The following is a 20,931-nucleotide window of genomic DNA, read 5'->3' as shown; positions in this document are numbered from 1 at the left end:
AGCTCTGATAGGTATCCACATGAGCTGTTGAACGGGAAGTACTCTTTTATCACAATTATCTGGAATTTGACTAACTCCAATAATTAGCTGGATCACGCTACTCTTTTGAGTGTACACTGTATTAATAGGGAATTTAACATGACATAGTTTCCAACTGGGTGTTACGACCTTACATTGATTTACCTGATCTTTATCTAACTGAACATAAGTTTGTTTCTCTTTGTCCATAAGGATATAGTCCTTGGTCTCTTGAAGATAAACAGAATGGTGTGGATTACTCTTCATATACGTGGGGAATGGAATCATGTGATACATTGTATAAGTTACCCTATCTGTAAGGGGTGTCTTGATGACGTACACTAGATAATTTTTGTTAGCGAACACTTCCACTGTGGCTACCTTGTAAATCAAGTAGCCGTAAGCTGATTTTAAATCAAATGGCAGGGACAATCCTTTAGGGAAATCTCCCTGAGCTTTCCTATAACCTTTAATGATATCATCTGGTGAGATTTGCACCTGAATGACTCCTACCGGAGCATTCATTATACCTGATAATACAACACTGTAATGCTCATACAGTTGTATGAGAAGGCCTTCAATCTCAATTAAATGCCTATTCACTGAGTTTTCTAATTCTACTTGCTTAAGTGCTTCTGTAATCTGAAGCGTGCTATTAACAAGATAAGATCTCATTTCTGCAATGTTTTGAGTTAATCTCTGCTCATTGGCTGTGACATCGTAAATGGTGCTGTTCATAGATTGCAATGTTGATTTTACTACTATCATCTGGTCTTTTGCAATTTTCATAATTGAAAGCTGTTCCTGCTCTAACTCACTAATTTTTGACTCGTATTTATCTGCATCATCTTGACTTAATGTTCCAAATAACGCCTTTGCGATGGAACCTACTGCGTTAATTAGGCCTCGTTTTCGCCTAATGTTTTCCGTTTCCCCTATTGGTTTAGTAATCCTCGTAATTAATTCCCTCGATTCCTTAATTCTCTCTAATTGTGCATTGAGCATTTTAACATCCTGTTGACATGTTAGATTAGTACTTCTTTCTAATTGTGTACATATTAATTGAGTCCAGTGTATGTGTTTCTTAACATTTGAAAATACATCACTTAATTTATTCAGGTTTACATAGGTAACTATTGTCCATTCCGTATGGTATAACTGAATCTCACCCTGATTGTCGAAGTATGCCCCTGGAGTACTCTCATATGGTGTCACCTTGACATCCAGTACTTCTCCGGCTATTCTGTAGCGGTGTGATGTCACGACTATCACTGCTACTACGATGGACAACAATCCTAGCATTCGCTCCATATCTGTTGTCTACCTGCGAGGTAAAGACAGGATATGTGTTACCCTTCTATCTGTGAATACATTCGCTTCCCAGTTCTCACTTCACTTATCTACAAATACAATTTCAGTCGGTTTTTATGTACTTTAACCCTTTTTCCTTTCTTGTTCATCAGTAGGGTGCAGTTCACCCCTGAAATATCTACTATCTCGTAAGGACCTTCGAATGGTGGGCTTAGCTTTCTGGATTTTCCTCTTCGCAATGCGTCATTGCGCAAAAGAACCTTATCACCTACCTGAAAGGTGATTTCATTCTGCTTTTTGTCATAATGCTCTTTCTCTAATTCTTTTCGCTCTATTAAGGTCTTTCTGGCGGCCTCGTGGTTTCGCCTAAGCTGTGCCGTCAGTTCCTCCACCACGTTCTGGTGTTCGTTGTAACTCATCTCAGGTGGCTTTTGCAGCACACCTAGGATATTTGCCTTCCTTCCAAAAATTAATTCGTAGGGTGTGAACCCTGTACTTGTGCTCTTCGTGGTGTTATACACAAAGCTAGCTGTGGGCAAATACTTATCCCAGTCATTTTGCTCTCCTGAGCAGACATAATGCCTTAGGTACTCCGTGAGCACCTTGTGGGATCTTTCTATACTACCGTTCGACTGTGGCCTGAAGGCCGTAGTGTGTGTTTTCTGTATGCGCAGCGTTTTACACAGCGTCTTAAACACATCACTCATGAAATTACTGCCCTGGTCAGTGAGAATCTGCTCTGACATCCCGTAGATATTTATTACATTATTGACTAGCGTCCGTGCCACAGTTTCTGCCTCTTGATTAGGCATGGCACTCGCTACTAGGTACTTCGACAGCTGATCTTGGCATGTCAGAATGTACATATTTCCTGCCTCTGTCAACAGAAGAGGTCCTACTACGTCTAGGGATATTTTCTCAAAGACTGTGTTCGGGGTATCCGTAATTCTCATGGGAGCCCTGACATCTGGTCTGGTCCCTTTATTCTTTTGGCAAGAGGGACATGTGCGTACATAGCGCTCAATGTCCCCTTTCATGCCCTTCCACTGAATTCGTTCACGTACCCTGGCGTACGTGCGCGCTATTCCTTGGTGGCCTCCCACCAAAGAATCATGACATTCCTTCAAAATGGCTAGCTTTACAGCTTCGCCTAATTCGTTCTCTTCCTCAGATAAGCTACCTTCGAGCGAAATCTCCTCTGTGTTAGCGTCCTCGGAAACCTCGCTACCGTCCGCTTCAATTCCCTCTGCCGTAGCGTCCTCAGGTTTTGAAGACAGTACCTCCTCTCTATTCTCGTCTGAGGCTTGAGTTTCTACTGTTGTCTCTGAGCGAGACCTGTGCTGAGCCGAGTTAACCACTCGCGCTTGGCACTTGGGTTCAGTGGGATTCCTACTCAGGGCATCTGCATTGCAGTTCTGTTTGCCCTGCTTATATACGACGTCGAAGTCGTATTCCGCCAGCTTCAGCCTGAACTTTAGCAGGCGTGAAGACGGATCTTGCACGTTGAAGACCCACTTCAACGGCTTATGGTCTGTCACAACAGTGAATTTTCTACCAGACAAATATGGTCTGAAATACTTTACTGCCCACACTATTGCCAACAATTCTTTCTCAGTTACGCTGTAATTCATTTCTGCTTTATTAAGCGTTCTACTTGCATAGGCAATTCGAAGGTCTTTTCCGATAGATCCTTGTGACAATACTGCCCCAACCGCTTCGTTGCTCGCATCAGTGGTAACAACGAATGGTTTTTCAAAGTCCGGATATTGCAATATAGGTTCCTCAATTAACTTTTGCTTTAGTGTCTGGAACGCTTGTTCCTGATCGTCTCCCCATACAAAGGGAACGTCCTTCTTCACTAACTGATACAGCGGTTTCGCGATTTTGCTGTAGTTAGGTATGAACTTCCTATAGTACCCACTCAGTCCGCAGAACTGCTTGATCTAGTGGTCGGCCTCGGAAAGTCCTTAACGGCCTGTACTTTACGTGGGTCTGGTAAGACACCTTCGTCAGTGATTACATGCCCTAGGGACACTACTTCGGTTATTAGGAATTCACATTTATCTGGCTGGAGTTTCAACGTGTTCTCTCTCAGCCTTTGAAATACGTCTCTTAGCTTCGCGTTGTGCTCCTGAATTGAACTCCCGTACACAATTACGTCATCCAGGTAACACAGACATTTTATACCTGTTAACCCTGTGAGCACATTGTTCATCAGCCTCGTAAACGTGGCCGGCGCGTCTTTCAGCCCCATGGGCATTTTCCTGAATTCGTACTTGCGCCCTAGCGCAGAGAATGCCGTCTTTGGCTTGTCTTCAGGCTTCAGTAACACCTGGTGATAGCCACTCGCGAGATCTAAGGTCGAAAAATATCTCGCCTTGCCAAGGGCGTCTAGCAGTTCTGAAATTAATGGCAGGGGATAACTGGTTCCTATTGTTATCTCGTTCAATTTTCTAAAATCGATCACGACCCGCCATTTTTGTTTCCCTGAGGCGTCTAATTTCTTGGGAATTAAAAGTAATGGCGCATTCCAGCCTGATGTGCTAGGTGTGATAATCTCATCACTTAGCATCTTGTCTATCTGAGCTTGTATTTCCCCTTTCTGTGCTTCGGGAAGTCTATACAGTCGTACATTGATTGGAGGTTGATCTTGGGGTGTAAGGATCTCATGCTGTAGTACGTCAGTGTGAGTTAGTTTATCTCCCTCAAGATGGAAGATATCATTGTACTCAGCACAGATAGCGTATATCCCTTCCTTATCTACTTGCGTGAGGTGATCAACTCGCAAACAGTCACCCGTTGTGATCGGGGCTTCTGGGTGGCCGGTTCTCCGTTCGCCACTCTACTGTTCTGCTCTACCTTTCGCACTTGTGCTAGGCAGGTCTTATCTACCTCCTGTATGTGCACTCGTGGACTGTGTAAAGTCACCGCCTTTTCAGTGGTATTCATCATGCTAAACACTGCTTCGTGGCGCTCTGATTTGGTTAGGCACCCTGCGAGGTACACCCCTGGTATCACCTCTTCCTTCTCAATAATTCCTAAGGGTAGATTCCGATCTACTTCTAGAACAACGACCTTCTGGGTCCTTGATTCGAGACGGATCACCTTTGTCTCTCGCGCCCCCATAGGGTATTGTCGCCCTCTTATGGTGACATGACCTTCCTTATAGTCGATCACGCTATCTGTCAGGATGTCTCGCCCAACTATACCATCCTGTGTTAATTGGAAATCACTCCCTACCACATGAAATGTGTGACTTGTGTTTCCTATGGCAAAACGTACAGTACCTTGAGTGTAAATTATTCCCTTACACCCGCTAATTCAATTGATTTGCTCCCGTCAGTCATGCATTCCTTGGGTACCGATTGCCTCTTTACTAGGCTGACATCGGACCCAGTATCTATCAGAAATCTCAACGGTCTTCCTTGGTTTGCAACCTGATTCAGCACCGTGTCTTCTACGTCAGAATTCTTGGGACCTTCTGATCTGCGGGCCTCCGTAACTGTCCCCTTGCTACGGGCCCGTTCTAGTTTGCCGCCTGAGCCACGGAGGCTTTTGTGGCGTGCGTACTGCCGCCCTTCTTTTTGAACCAACAGTCTTGGGTTCGATGTGACCACCTATCACAATGTTCGCATTGGGCTCGGTATCTTACTGCCTTGCCCCCTATGCGATCACCCTGAGTTTGGCCTTTTATGGCCCTGTTGCCCGTGGACTTGCCTTGGGCTTTTCGACAATTTCTCTGAATGTGGCCCTGTTGGCCACACAAATAGCACCTACGGTTATCCATTCGCATCACCGGAGTGTGTGCACCTTGTGTGCGTGCACCTTGAGTGTGTGCACCTTGTGTGTGTGCACCTTGTGTGCGTGCACCTTGAGTGTGTACACCTTGATTGTGTGCACCTTGTGTGCATGCACATTGTCGACAATTCACCTGTATGTGCCCTTTTCGGCCGCAACGATAACAAGTTCTGTTTTCCTTTGCCACTGGGTTTGGTTGTATACGTACTATGCGCACCATGTCTCGTACCTCTGTTTCCTTATCCCTTTGTTTCTTTCTACATTCACGTTCCATGTGCCCTGTTTTCCCACAATAGCGACATTTTAATTTACTGGATGTGCCCCCTGTAGCTGTATAGGAACTAGCGGTCTGTGCGGTGTGAGCCCCTTGCGTTCCCGTGTTCTTACAGTTCTTTGCTATGTGGCCTTCTTTGTTACAATTATAGCAAACCACCCTAACACTAGCATGTGTTGGCTTAGTATGCCACTGTGGTGCTGCATTGTGCTCCCTAGCATGTGTTGGCTTAGTATGCCACTTTGGTGCTGCACTGCGCTCCTGTTGTGGTCTGCGCTTGCTAAACCCTGAACTATGTTTGTGTTGTAGGCCTTCTCGTGCCTTCTTTGACATGATTACGGTTTCTTCCTGTTGTGCGAGTGCAACTGCTTTCTCAAAAGTGATGCCCTTTTCTGACTGTACCCTAGCTTGTATTCTAGGGTTGGCTAACCCTTGTATGAAACTAGCAACACATATTTTTCTTTTTATTTGCAACTGTGCATCGCGATCTTCCTCTGATTCGCCTTCAAGTATTGCCTCTCTAAAAGAAGCTGACAATGTTTCTATCTTGCGCGCCCAAAGTGCGACCGTCTCTCGCGGGTCCTGCGCTGTTTGGAACATTTGACAAATATACAGATCTAACGTGCCTTGTTGGCCATAATATTCTGTCAATGCCCGCTTGGCTTTCTCCCAATTATGTATATCACGTCTATACAACAACTTATCTTGGGCTCTGCCCGTAATCTTAGTTAAAATGTACTTGAAAAACAACACTTGATCTTCATCCTTTATCATACGAACAGCAGCATCTACATTAACTATGAACTCGTGCAATCTATCTGGTTGACTGCCATCAAACTCTCGTCCAATGAGGCGATGTCCTTGTACTACTGTCACAAAAGGCCCACTCATACTTACTGATTCCACCTTGTCAAGCATCTCAGTGCCTTGGTCTGCTGGTACTGAACTATTCTGTCGTGCCATTTGAAATAAATATTCAGCCTACCTTAATTCTTCAGTGCTGCTTCACTGTTGAGCTGGATGAGTAGTCGGCTGTAGTGCTGCGTCTCCACCGGATGGCGTTGTCTGCTACTGGACTGCTACCCCTCTTTTGGGCTGGCTTAGTAGGCTGCGGTAGTGATGCTCCTCTTCTGCGATGCGCGGCACATGAATGAAACTACGCGGTAGCGCGGTTCGGACAATCTTCTGCGAAGTCACGATTTTCTCACACGGAAATCTTCTGCGAAGTCGCGGTTCTCTTGCGGACAGTCTTCTACGAAGTCGCGGTTCTCTCACGTTATTTCGGTGAGTTGACACTGTTCGAGGATCGAACTCGGGACCCTGCACTACCTGACACCAAATTTTTATACGTGCCTGTCGTGACCTACCTGTCCAGTGAGACGATCTCGTAGGTTGGTCACCAGGCCGTTGGATGTTGAAGTATTACCTGTCCTGCCGAGCGGAATGTAGGGAGGTAATTTGTAGGTATGACTCGTCCCGCAACTCCCGGAATAAAAGAAGTTATTTCCCTGTCCTTTATTACTGAGGACAACTAAAACTACTATGTACAGTATATTTACAAGTCTGAATGTGATGATCTAAAGAGAGAGCGAGCTTGTTTCACGCGCCTACTGTTCTACTACGCGTCTCTCTGAATCTTGCCCTGCGGCACTTGGGCTATGCTCGAAAAGAATCTCGTTCTGGCAAGTACGAACTACTGGCTGGAAGAAGGCCCTGCACCATCTTGGCCAGGGGTTATATCTCCGCTCCTGAACTCAAAGTTCTATCCCTACCTCCTACCAAGGGGTTGGGTCTTACGGGCATTACCAAACTGTTCATCCAGTCCGTGGTGCCTTCAAGTAGCTATTCTCAATAGTTGTCACAGTAAGTGCTGCTACCTAGGCACTACTGTCTTCTGTCTTACTTTGTCCTCATCTTTCCTTGTTTTCCTAAAGTGCATCTGTACTGGCCCTGACTGGCCTTGTACTCTGCTTTGTTCCTTTGTCGGGCACCAGGCAGGCCGCCTGGCCCGCATACTAACTTTGTTTGTTGATACATAGTAAATATCCTGTTGTGATCAACAAGTCTCTGCTCTTGGTCAACAAATTTTGTAAGCGCACTTTGCAAGCTCTCTCCACTACATGTAACTTCTTGAAATATTTCCCTTTTCTTATAGTAACTAAATCTGACTATAATTATTATTCAATTACCTTAATACTACAAGGTGTCTCCTGTCATTGATCATCATTCTAACACTAATTAATCTCCTCTGACACCTTGAGCCCGAGACTCGGCTGCGAACCCCGGCTGCCTTCCACCTGGCAGTCCGCCGGTTCGAGTCCCTGGGAGGTCAGTACACGCCACATTCCATCCCTGACCTGGTCAATGACTGGAAAACAGGTTGTAGGTTTTCATTTTTCAACATGAGAAGAATTTAATCACTGGCGATCTCACAATGTAATTCACACAGAATGCCTATAGATTTTTAAATTTAGAGTAAGTTTTACGTAACAACAAATCTCACAGGGTATTTTTATAGTTTTAAATTAAAGTACAGCAATGAAAGTTCGTTGTGATGTAAACTCTATAGTCATGAATTCAGTTTTCTTTTCTTTCAATAATAATAAGTGATTCTATTTCCAAGTACAATCCTTAGTTGTGGAAATGCAACCATAATCTTGTATTGTCCTGATCCATTTTCCTGTATATTGCCAAGTGTGTGAGTTTTATTATCCCACGCCTTGAGAATAATCAAGATAAGAGGCATGCTGTCTGAATTTTGTTGCTTATTACAGCAACTGGCGCTCAACCAATTTATAGTATATTGTGTGAAGGAAATTAATAATATGAGTAGTGGTTGATGTAGTTTCAGCCTTTACCATTTCAACATTCTGACAGTCCAGCCATCTTCCAGCAGAGTTGAGATCTACATGACAGATTCTAAGCAAAGCCACGCCTAGCCTTTTCTGTACAGGAGTGGAAGGTCAAGTCTCCATAACCTCAGCACTGAATGAAATACTGATTCGCCTTTTCCCTAGAAATTAACATCATACTCTTTTCTGGTGTAGGCTGATTGAATGTGTGTCTCCAGAAATCTTCTTTCTAACTTTTTCTACTTCCTAGCACAGGGTTTTGAACCCACTTTCATACGGGTGAATTGAGTACTCCTTTACCATCTAGGCTAGGCACCCCACCTAGATTCTAAGACTGACTTAACTTTCCCTCCAGAACAAACCAAATACATCATGGGTGCTTCATGGTATGTTCCATCAGTTTTTCTCTTCTTCTGGTTAATTTTTGCCAAATCATTCTCCTGTCTAAAAATTATTTCAGTATCCTTTAATTTTTGAACCATCGACCCGTGTAACTTTCAATAGTTTTATGTAATGGGACCTTTAAAAGGGTTTTATTTTCTTTAAGAGTTATTTTCCATGTTTCACTTCCATACAATGCCACATACTACACAACAGTCTTCAGAAACTTATTTCTACTATGCATTTTCATATGTGAAGTGAGGAATTGTGACTGATCTATACTATCTATATATTATTTTGTATATGTCATTGTATGTTCCACATCTCCTCCTACATCGGTTTCCCAATTACAACAAAATTTGGTACACATTACTTATTATCCGGAAAAGAATACTGTGGTAGGGAAGGGGTGACATGTAAAAATAATTGAAAATATTCCCGAATGCATAGTTTTTGGGGGCAGTGAGATGAATAGTGACACTCCGGATGCCATTTAAGTAGAAGTTCAGCCCCCATCGGCATGGAGGTTGAGAATGGATGGAAAAATAAATGTTCAAAATGACCAATATTATGGAGAGAAATATGTTCCATTGTAGATTTCAACCAGACTTGACACACATGTGACTTACCTTGAAAAAAAATACTGTGGTGGTAAGTCACCCCTAGCACTTGTAGGGATGTATGTGGAGAAGCAATGATGTAAAAATAATCTAGAATGACCAATAGTAGTGTTGAATGCATAGTTTATGGGGTCTCTGAGATAACCAGCGACACTGTGAATGGTGTTCAGTTCAAAGTTCAGCCCCCATCAGCGTGGGGGTTGAGAAGGGATAGAAAAGAAAATGTTAAAAATGACCGAGGAAAGTGGGGATGTCTGTATGTTTGTGGGTTGGTTTTTTTTTTTCCAGATGATCAAACTTGGTACACATATGACTTACTATCTGAAAAAAATACTGTGGGATAAGACTCATGGCACCCCTAGAGGAGGGAGTGACATAAATATAATGGAGAACTATTAATATTAATGTCGAATCCATTCTTTTTGGGGTTGCTAGCATGAATAGTGATACTCCTGTTGCTGTTTAAATCAAAGTTCAGACCCCCCAGTAACATGGGGGTTGTGATAGGGTGGAAAAGAAAATGTCCAAAATGACAGATTATAGATTCATGTGTGTGTGTTCCAGCATAACTCGCAAACCAAACTTGGTACACTTATGACTTACTATCTGTGAGGGTACGAGGGGTTAACATATATAAATAATTGAAAACTACCAATGTTAGTGTCAAATTCATAGTTTTTGAAGTCACTGAGATGAATGATACTCTGAAGCCATTTAACCATTCGCGCTCCTGTGTCAGGAGCGGCCTGCCAAACATTTCTGTTGCACTCCTGTGTCGGATATATGAATTTTACTACCTTATTATGTCAATTTGATTGTTTATGCTGCAGTCTTGTGTAGTGGAAAGCTTGAGCTACATCCATGCACATTATAAATCGATTGTTTTTAGTCGTTTGATAGTTTTATGTTTCGTCATTGGTGTTATGTCACAAGCGATCCGTTGAAATGTCGGGCTGTGGTAGCAAGCGAATGTGCACGGATGAGATTAGCGACTTACTGAATGAATTGAGTGATAGCGAGGAGTCTCATGTTAGTACCGTAGAGGCGCGCAGCTGTGAGCTTGCATCCGGGAGATAGTAGGTTCGAATCCCACTATCGGCAGCCCTGAAGATGGTTTTCCGTGGTTTCCCATTTTCACACCAGGCAAATGCTGGGGCTGTACCTTAATTAAGGCCACGGCCGCTTCCTTCCAACTCCTAGGCCTTTCCTATCCCATCGTCGCCATAAGACCTATCTGTGTCGGTGCGACGTAAAGCCCCTAGCATGTTAGTGCCTTTAGTGTGAATGAAAGTTTACCTGCTAATTCAAGTGACTCTAGCAATGAAAGTGACAATAATGGTGACTCTAGATCTGATAACGAAAGAGCTGATGCGGTTGCCAGGCAACAAGTAGCCAATTGAAGTACGCATGAAGTTCACAATGCTTATTTGCCACAATTCATTTTCATTGCACATAGTAGTGTAAAGTTAGGTCAAAACTTTGAGAAGCCTGTCAAATTTTTCAGGGGTTTTTTTTCCCTCTAATGTAATACTTCGAGAAATTGTGACTGAGTAATAAATATGCATGTGAGAATATTTCTACCAATGTACTGTTTCAGTACATGTGCTTTCCTCCATTGCATATCAATGTAATCTTTCTTTCTTTCTTTCTTTCTTTCTTTCTTTCTTTCTTTCTTTCTTAATCTGCTTACCCTCCAGGGTTGGTTTTTCCCTCAGACTGAGCAAGGGATCTCATCTCTACCGCCTCAAGGGCATTGTCCTGGAGTGTGAGGCATTGGGTCGGGGGATACAACTGGGGAGAATGACCAGTACCCTGCCCAGATCAATGTAATCTACTAAGGTTTTTATTTTACTACCTCTGGTGGAATATGCTTGAGCATTGAGGGTTGGTTTATTGATACGCACCATCCAGAGATCTGCAGGAAATGCTTCCGTGAAAATATGTCATTGAAAAATGCCATATTTTTTATCCATTCTAGGAACCCAGGACTTTACCAAGGGGATTGTTTTGAAAACTTACACACCCACACCCTGAAGTTATTGTACAGTAAACCCTAGATTATCCATTCTAATGCCTGGGAAGGGGTGGGAAGTTCAATTTTTAAAAAATGGATAATCCATACTACTCATTTTAATGGACTTTAAAGTACATAAAATACATACCATATAACCTTGAAATGCAGTGCATTATACCCTCTTTAACACCAAATGTAGTCAAAGGTACAACAATACATACTAAATATTCACGTAAATTACCAGCAGACTGTAAATAATTAATTTCCCTAGTGTCATTTAAGCTGCTTTAAAAAAATCTGTTACTTTTTTTTTCACTCTCCTACAACTTATTTTCTTTATGTCCATTCTGAGCTTTTTAATTACAAAAATGTCTGTAAAATCCCTATCGTCCCCTTGCTCCAAGAATTCCATTAACTTTTCAGCCGACTCCAGTGCGGTCTGAAGGGATGCGCGATTGTTTGTGACGCCCTCTTCTTCCCCATCCCCCTCACTTTCACTCCTCACTTCGCAGCTGACCGCCGAGTTCCCATTTGCGTTTTTATTTACTATTTAGTCATCAGTTAAAATGTGATGCTCAGGCAATACGTCATCAGCATGAAGCCACTCCTCAATGTTACTTTCATCTACTTCTCCGAAATGAATGTTATTTTCAATAGTCTTCAGGATATCTTTGATCATCAATCCCTCATTTTCATCTTCATCAGTGAACCCATGAAAATTATTGGCGAGCTCTTCGACATCAACATACAATTTTCTCCACGATAGAGTGATGTTCTGAGTGGTTACTGGATCCCATGATTTCTAGACAAGATAAAGCGCTTCTTTAAGATAGTTTTCTTCAGAACTCAACCATCAACATTTCTTCGGAAGGTAAGAGGCCTAGCAATTCCCACTTGTAATGCGCTTTAAAGGTTGCGATGACGCCTTGGTCCATCGGCTGAATTAATGAAGTTACATTAGGTAGCAAATAGGAAACAAAAATGTTTCCATCCTCTGATTTCAACTCTGTATCAACAGGGTGAGAGGGTGCATTATCAAGAAAAAGGACGGCTTTTAATGACAAGCCTTTGGACGCCAAGAAATCTTGAACCCGCGGAACTAACTTATTATGGAACCAAGCCTTGAAAATATTGCGTGTCATCCATGCAGATTTGTTATGATAATCTACTGGGAAATAGTTCGTCTATGTTCCTTTGAAAGAACATGGATTTTTTGCTTTACCAACAACAGCTAATTTTAATTTATGGTCGCCACTAGTGTTCGCACAGCACAAGATGGTAACGTGCTCTTAACTCTATATGTAACCTAGAGCTGATTTCTCTTCAGCAGCTGCTAGTGTTTTACTGGGTACGCACTTCCAATAAAGTCCAGTTTCATCCGCATTGTACTTTTGACTTGGAACGAAATTGTATCTCTCAATTATGCGCTTAAACTCGTATCTAAAGTTTTCTGCTGCACTGCTGTCACCACTTAGTTTTTCTCCTACGATGTTTAATTCTCGAATGCCATGTCTGTCCTTAAATCTCTGTAGCCAACCATTGGACGCTGGTGAGGACCCTGAGAGCCCCATCTTTTCGTGAAAAATTTGTGCCTGCCTTGTTATCATAGGACCACTAATAGGTACACCTTCACCTCTCTTTTGCTGAAACCACGTGAATAAAGCAGCAGTTCTTTTAAAGATGATGCCTTCATTGTTCTTCTTTTAGCGAGTCCATGTGAACTGTCAGAACTCGCTGCAAACTGTGACACTTTGTCTTTATTCTTCAATAGGTCCCACACTGTTGTCACACCCACACCGAACTCTGATCTTAAATTTAAGACTAGTTCACCTTTCTTTAGCCGTTTGATTATATTAACTATTTTGTATGGTTAAAACTACACACGTTTTCTTTTTACTTCAGATTTCGATCTCGACATTTCTTGGCTGTTAGAATAGAAAATAAATGTTCAACTTTATCTGTCACTCCCACATTTCCTTACTTTGCACTACAGTACAGAATGTAGCATACCTGTCTACTAATAGCGGAGGTTGACTATGACGGACTGCTAAGCTGTTTTTTAATTCCTGTGCATTGTGAAATATTTACGATACAGTAGCCTGTGGTGAAAATATTTAACCCTGACAGAGAACGATATGAAAGATCTACGTACGATACTCGGAGATGTTAAACTACCAAATAAGTTGTAGGTATCATTCTGAAATAGAAATGACCAGCATAGCATACCGTACTCTACGCTCCGTGGACTGGGAGAGGGCACGTTACAGTAAATTATTCGTCAACAATGGAATGGATAATAAAGTTTATGACTGTTGAATTTGAATAGCATCCTTCTTCTTTCGTAACAGTTAAAAGTTAAATAATTCTACACAACATAAAATTACGTAGTAAAAAAATGTATGATGTCTCCAATACCGATTGCCGGTCTATGCGCATGTACATACAGTAGTTACTGTAAGTTATAATCGTGGACTCAGGAGTCGGAGAGTCAATCTAAAGTCGCTCCAAAACAGAATACTGTATCAAGACACCTTGACGTCAAGAGCAGAGCTGAGTGGCTCAGGCAATTGAGGCGATGGCCTTTTGACCCCAACTTGGCAGGTTCGATCCTAGCTCAGTCCCGTGGTATTTGAAGGTGCTCAAATACGTCAGCCCCGTGTCGATAGATTTACTAACACGTAAAAGAACTCTTGCGAGACAAAATTTCGGCACCTCGGCGTCTCCAAAAACTGTCAAAGTGGTTAGTGGGACAAAAACCAATAACATTATTATTACTGACATCAAGAGTACGCTCGTTCAGTTTTGGAACGACTGTACATTTTTTTTAAATTAGAGAATTTTTTTTTGGCGACGGGTAATCCACAGAACGGTTAATCGAGGGACGGATAATCAAGGTTTTACTGTATGTCAAATACTACTCACATTTGAGAATTTATGATTTTATTAATTATTGTATATGCATGACCGAAAGTTACCATTCTGTCAAAATAAACTCTGAGCTGGCGTAGAACTAAATGTGTTATTGCTTGGAACCTTAGAGATTAAGTCCACGTTCAGCCCCCACTGCTATACTACTAATTCAATTTTTTAAACATCTCATGCCTTAAACCTAAAATATTTGAGTTCACTATAACCACTCGCTCTCACTATTCACACTAAGTTGATGTGTTTTTTTCCTTTCTTACAGCGCCGCCTTAGTGATCCTAGTGCCAATCTGAACAATTTTGTACGTGGTGGTTGGAAAACAAAGCCTTATGATATTGGTGCTAAGTCTCGCTCGGAGAATGAAGGTCTTGATTGCATGGCTAACGGAGTTACAGAGATAGAAGCTGGAGATGTTCGAGATGGTAAGATCTTTGTCTCATTTTCTCTGATGATGGAGTAAGCACTGGTTATTTATTCCCAGTGTATTTCAAGAATAAATTAAAATCTAAACGAAATGTGATGAAACCACATGGCCCAATAGAGAAAACTGAAAAATTTAACCAGTGTTTTCTTCTAAGAGATGCACAGTTCAAAAAAAAAAATCTCTCTTTTGTGTACCTGTAAAAGATGCTGTTTGTTCATTTAAATGTGCTCTAGCTTTTGGTACCAAGAGAAGGATTTGAGTTGCAAAGTAGTTACTGAAAAGCAGTTCTTTCTTTTGTGTGGTAGAATTGAGCATGCTTCTGTGTGTTTATCCACTTGTGGTTTCCCCCTACACACAGTTTTTAAATAATTTATTTCTGCTTACTTTTATTTTGCTCTTTTCTTTCTTGTATCTTGCTTTAATAATTTTATCTCTAAAAAGGAATATAGGTATCTATAGTCACTCCTGTTATTTCTGTATTGACTAGTTTCAGGCAGAACATTTTTGAGTTTACACTTTCTTTACACATCTGTGGTTAAATTCACAAGAACTTGCAGGATGCAGTGGACAAGAGTCAACTCAAATCTTCAAATTGGTGTAAAATGTAGTCGTTCGATCGTAACACAGCATTGTATTTTGAATACCAAAGTCTAGATTCTGCACATTATGAATGGATAGTACACAGTACATATCAACTTCAGTGAAAAATGAACTTAAATATGGTCATGACTCATCAGTGAGATTTGTTGGAAATTAAATATGAAATTTCCAGATTAATTATTTTAACAGTCTAGGTTCATCAACATTTCAAGAGTTATGTTATTTTACAGCCAATGTTAAATATTTTATGGATGCATCTTTTTAAAATCACAATTGCAGTTAATCTCATACATGTTCTTAAATTCTATTGCCTGTTACAGTTTACTGTAACCTTTAAGTTTTCCTTTCTGTCAAAAATATTGAAATATTAATAATACCATATTAGAAAATACCGTATAATCTCGAATACCACCCACCACCGAATAAGACCTGCACCCTTATTTTGAATGAACAAATTTTTTTAAAAAAAGTGAAGTCAATATTATTTACAATCTTGACTAACACACATCAAATGATTAGAAAATACAAATAAAGGTACCTAAACAAACATTTCCAAAACGATATCAATGAGTTCATTCATCATCAAAACTTTCATCATCAAAACTTTCATCATCAAAACTTTCATCACCATCACCTTTCCACAAAATGTCGTCATCGCTGCCATCCATAGCATTTCCTGAAGCTCTTCCGTATGAGGTCTCCAGGGATACGATTCCATGCCGTCAAAATCCACAAACACAGCAGCTGAACATCCGGGCGCTGAATGCGACCAGTTGGCGTCTGTGTGTATCAGCCGCCATCCATTCTGTATGGAGCTGTTTCAAGTCTGCTTTAAATGGAAGGTTCACGCAGACATCCAGCGGCTGTAGCATAGACGTCATCCAGCCCGGAATTAGTGCTAGGTCGGTTTCCCCATCCTTGATATGTTCCTTCACAGCGTCTGTTGTGTGGCTGCAGTAACTGTCAAGAACAAACAAGCTCTTTTATCCGAATAATGCACCAGGGCGACGTTGCCAGACACACTTTACCCAGTCTTCCACAAGTGAACTGTCCATCCAGCTGGAGTTCTGAGATCTGACGATAACACCAGCGGGTAGATTTTTAGAAAGCGTCTTTCACTTGAGAACAATGTACGGCGGCAGTTTGGTTAGGTCGGCGAGAATACACAACATTACCGTACACCGTTGTTTTTCATTACCACCTGTTCTAATGGTAACACTTTTCACACCGTTAACATTCACAATCCTGTCCACTGGCATTTCAAAGTAGACTGGCGTCTGATCTGCATTGCCAATTTGGGAAAGCAAATATGCATTTTCTTTCTGCAACCGAATTATGTGACGCTGAAACGACAATAACTTCTCATCGTAGGCACCAAGAAGGCGCTGTGAAATTGAGGTACTCCTTCGTACACTCAACCCATTTCTTTTATAAAAATTACAAAGCCATCCTCGGCTTGCCTTAAACCCTTCCGATGAAAGTTCCTTTGCGATCTCTAATGCCTTTAGCAGACACATTTCAGTTGACACACCATATCCTAATTCCCGCCTTTGTCACATATTTATAAAGTTTTTTTTTCAGTTCCTGGAAACTGTACACTCTGTCCACATAAAGCTCTACGATCACCACTACATGTTAATAGCACATTTTTCCTCTTTCTCCAGTCGCGAATACACGACTCGTCAATATCGTATTTCCTACCGGCGGCACGATTTCCAATCATTTCGGCTTCCCGAACTACTTTCAGTTTCTCACTCACAGTGAAAGATCGCAAACGCTTTGTGGAATTCATGTTGATACTCCGAGAACATGCGTGAGACTGACGCCAAGTGCGGAAGTAGCTTATGCTGAGAGCGGAGAGAGCATTGTTGCCAAGCCGCGCCGGCGACGATGCCCGATTTACGCGCATTCGGAAAGATAAATTTCCCAAACTTTTAAATAAGACCCGCACCCAATTTTGGAAGCGATATTTTCGAAGAAAAAAAAAACCACTGCGGGTGGTATTCGAGATTACACGGTACTTGAAAAAGAAAACATTTACTTACTGTATTAACAGAATATACTTGAAAAAGAAAGTTTAATTAGTATGGAATGATGTGCTGCTTTTAGGAACAAAACGTGTCACTTTTTACTATTTGTTTTGCATCGTGCCAACACAGATAGGTTTTATGGCAATGATGGGATAGGAAAGGCGTAAAAGTGGGAAGGAAGCGGCTGGGGCCTTAATTAAGGTACAGCCCCAGCATTTTCCTGGTATAAAATGGGATACCACGGAAAACCATCTTCAGGGCTGCCGACAGCGGGGGGTCAAACCCACTATCTCCTGGATGAAAGCTCATAGCCCCTAACCGCATGGCCAACTCGCCCATTATTCTGTTTATTATCAAATGTTTTCTTGATCAGCTATTTTCTAAATCTTGCATTAGTTTAGATGTAATAAAAACATTCCAGTCTGTCAGACACACAACAATTTCAAATGCAAATTAAAACACGATAAGCATACCTGTAAAAATCACATATTATGTACAAAGAAGGAATGACATGTTTCATTCTGCAAGAACATCCTCAGATTCTATCAAATTATGTGCATATATGTACACTATAGTTTACATAGTGTAAACTTGTCAATGATATGGAGTAAGGAGATAATATTATGAACCATATGTGAGTAAAAAATGATTACATGGGAAACGACCAGCACCGTATAATGAAATATTTTGTACTTATCTACACTTATTTCATACACTTGCGAGTACTTCAAAGCCGTCTGAACCGTTATAGCACTGAGGCATGTGACACGATAGAGGAGGTAGTAGAGGAGCGGTTTTGAACTTAGCTAGCGGTTCCTCGGGGAGGGGCAGAGGAGGGGAGGGGTGCGTGATTTCTTGAATGTTATTAGCTAGTAACACTAAGTTATCTGCAAATCACAAGCAGTTTATTTGATCTTTCTTGGTTCCAATTTTTGTGTTCATAGGATTTTCCTTGTACCTTTCCCCATCACATATTCTAAACCACAGTTGAAAGTAATGGCGATAAACAATCTCCCTGTCTTAACTCTATTTTAATTGTAAATGGCTCAAATATTTCTCCTCTGAATTTACTTTGAATTTGGTGTTTGTAGGGTTCATTTTATCATTTTTATTAATTTGGCATAAAGTCCAAAATTCCTTAGTATCTTCATCATTGAAGATCTGTGAATACAATCATAAGCATTTTGAAGTCTGCAAAGGTTATGACTTTTTGTTTTTGCCTCTTTTGTAGACATCCATTACTAATTTTCAGGTGATTATCTGTTCTGGGCAGCTTCTCCTATGTGCTCTGTATAAAACTAACAGTTTGTTGTTCGTTAATATTCCCGTCGATGTACTTGCAAAGTCTTGTGGTAATGAAAAAATACAAATGTACAGTACTGTTGTGATAATAGAATATTTTATCAGCAAACACTTCAGGCCCGGTTTCTTCAACTCTGTTCAATTTTACTTAACAAATGTCAACTAACTAACTAAACTAAACTAAACTAACTAACTAAATTAATATTTGAGGGAACGTTAAGATAAAAAGTGCCCCGTTTCACGAACACATTTCCATTTGTTACGAAACAATTGTGAAAGACAAATTAACACATTTCTCTGAAATTTCTGAACACGTTTGGCAGTGAGCGTCTTTTGTTTCTTTACATAAAATGCTTCTAGTGGTGTGTTGAAATAGTATTGTCACACACAGACACATGGTTGACATTATTATAGGTTATGGCTAGTGGAGACCGATAAGACGTAAACATGTCGAGAAAGAGGCAACAAAAGCGTTATTGTGATGAATGCGAGACAAATGTTGTTATAGTTTTAATTTAAAATTATGCGATCGTGCTTAAAAAACGAAAGAACTGACTGTTATATCACAACATTCGATATAAGCACAGGCTATTCTTATCACCAAGAAAATGTGATAATTGATATGTTTTGAATGATTTTCAGGCATTTTTTTATTGTGACAAAAATAATTTAATGCCTTGTTGATGCTGCAATGGCAACAGGAATTCTTTGCAGGATTCTACACACTCTTTTCTTGCACTCGTGAACATAGTCACCTACAATTACATGAAAAGTGTCTCAGGCATAATATGTAACAAGTAGAGGCCAGACCCTACGGTCAACCGATTTCATCGAGCTTCAGTGTACCTGTGGAGAGACACTCGACAGTAATTAGTGTATAAGGGTTTAAGTCAATACACTTTAGTTTTCGAAAATAATGAGGTCAGATGTCATTACACAGAATCCGCTTCGGACAAAGTGGGGTGATAGAACACTAAAAGGCAAACAAATTTTACTTGAACATGTCGGGTCAGCAACCTAATAACTTTTGAAAAATTGATGAATCACTGATTCCAATGCAAGGGAGTTACATCACAGTGACACGGAGTGGTGGCCTAGTGGTCACCGTACTTGTACACGAACCTCGTAGATGTGAGTTCGAGTCTCGTCGCCGCTATAATTGTTGTACAAAATAAATTAATATTTGAGGGAACGTTAAGATAAAAATTGGAACAAAAATATTACGCATATTGCAGTACACTTTATTTTCTATGTGAAATTAATATAGGCCTAAACATTCTCAGAGTTACTGCTGGATCTCTCTCTCTATATATATATATATATAAATTTCTTTCTTTCTTTCTTTCTTAATCTGTTTACCCTCCAGGGTTGGTTTTTCCCTCGGACTCAGCAAGGGATCCCACCTCTACCACCTCAAGGGCACTGTCCTGAAGCGTGAGACTTTGGGTCGGGGGATAAAACTGGGGAGAATGACCAGTACCTCGCCCAGGCGGCCTCACCTACTATGCTGAACAGGGGCCTTGTGGGGGATGGGAAGATTGGAAGGGATAGACAAGGAAGACGGAAGGAAGCAGCCGTGGCCTTAAGTTAGGTACCATCCCATCATTTGCCTGGAGAAGTGGGCAAACACGGAAAACCACTTTGAGGATGGCTGAGGAGGGAATCGAACCCCCCTCTACTCATTTGACCTCTCGAGGCTGAGTAGACCCTGTTCCAGCCCTCATACCACTTTTCAAATGTCATGGCAGCCGGGAATCGAACCCGGCTAATCATACTAACACTACACCACAGAGGCGGACTATATATTAATTTGAGGTAGAAAATGTTCCACCGTTGTAATACTATGTTACTGAAGAAAAGTGTATTTTTTTATTTCATTTATGACTTTATTTTACAAGGACTTTCATAGGAGGTATTATAATTTTAATTTAATATTTGTTTTTATCTAATGTAATAGTATATGTATATGTGTTTCACATCATTAGGTTTGTACCTGTCTGAAGCACAATAAATAAATAAATAAATAAATAAATAAATAAATAAATAAATAAATAAATAAATTCTTAATTTTATTTGCATTTTTACCTTCATATTCCCTGAAATAATAATAATAATAATAATAATAATAATAATAATAATAATAATAATCAATTTATATAAAAAAGCATGGCTATGGCGGGACTCGAACTCACGTCGTCACGGTTCGGAGACAAGTACGATAACCACTTGGCCACTGCTCCACTTGTCTGGGTTGCAACTCTTCACGTATATACGCATTGCATTAGAATTGGGGGATTCATAAATTTTTCGGAAATTATTAGTTTGCGGACTTCACAAATTTAAGTAAAATGTGTTCGCATTTTAGTGTTCTATCACCTCCAT

General features: G+C 40.8%; 1 protein-coding gene across 1 annotated transcript in view; it reads left to right on the top strand.

Annotated features, from left to right (window-relative positions):
• Window positions 1-20,931, top strand: part of LOC136872667 (uncharacterized) — a 137,564-nt gene that overhangs the window by 77,018 nt on the left and 39,615 nt on the right. The window contains exon 8 of the mRNA XM_067146479.2: window positions 14,456-14,615. Coding sequence (XP_067002580.2) covers window positions 14,456-14,615 — 160 coding nt within the window. The remainder of the gene's footprint in view (window positions 1-14,455; window positions 14,616-20,931) is intronic.

This window comes from Anabrus simplex, chromosome 4 (genome assembly GCF_040414725.1).
Source record: "Anabrus simplex isolate iqAnaSimp1 chromosome 4, ASM4041472v1, whole genome shotgun sequence".
Taxonomy (NCBI): Eukaryota; Metazoa; Arthropoda; class Insecta; order Orthoptera; family Tettigoniidae; genus Anabrus; species Anabrus simplex.
This window is presented reverse-complemented; position numbering and strand designations above follow the sequence as displayed.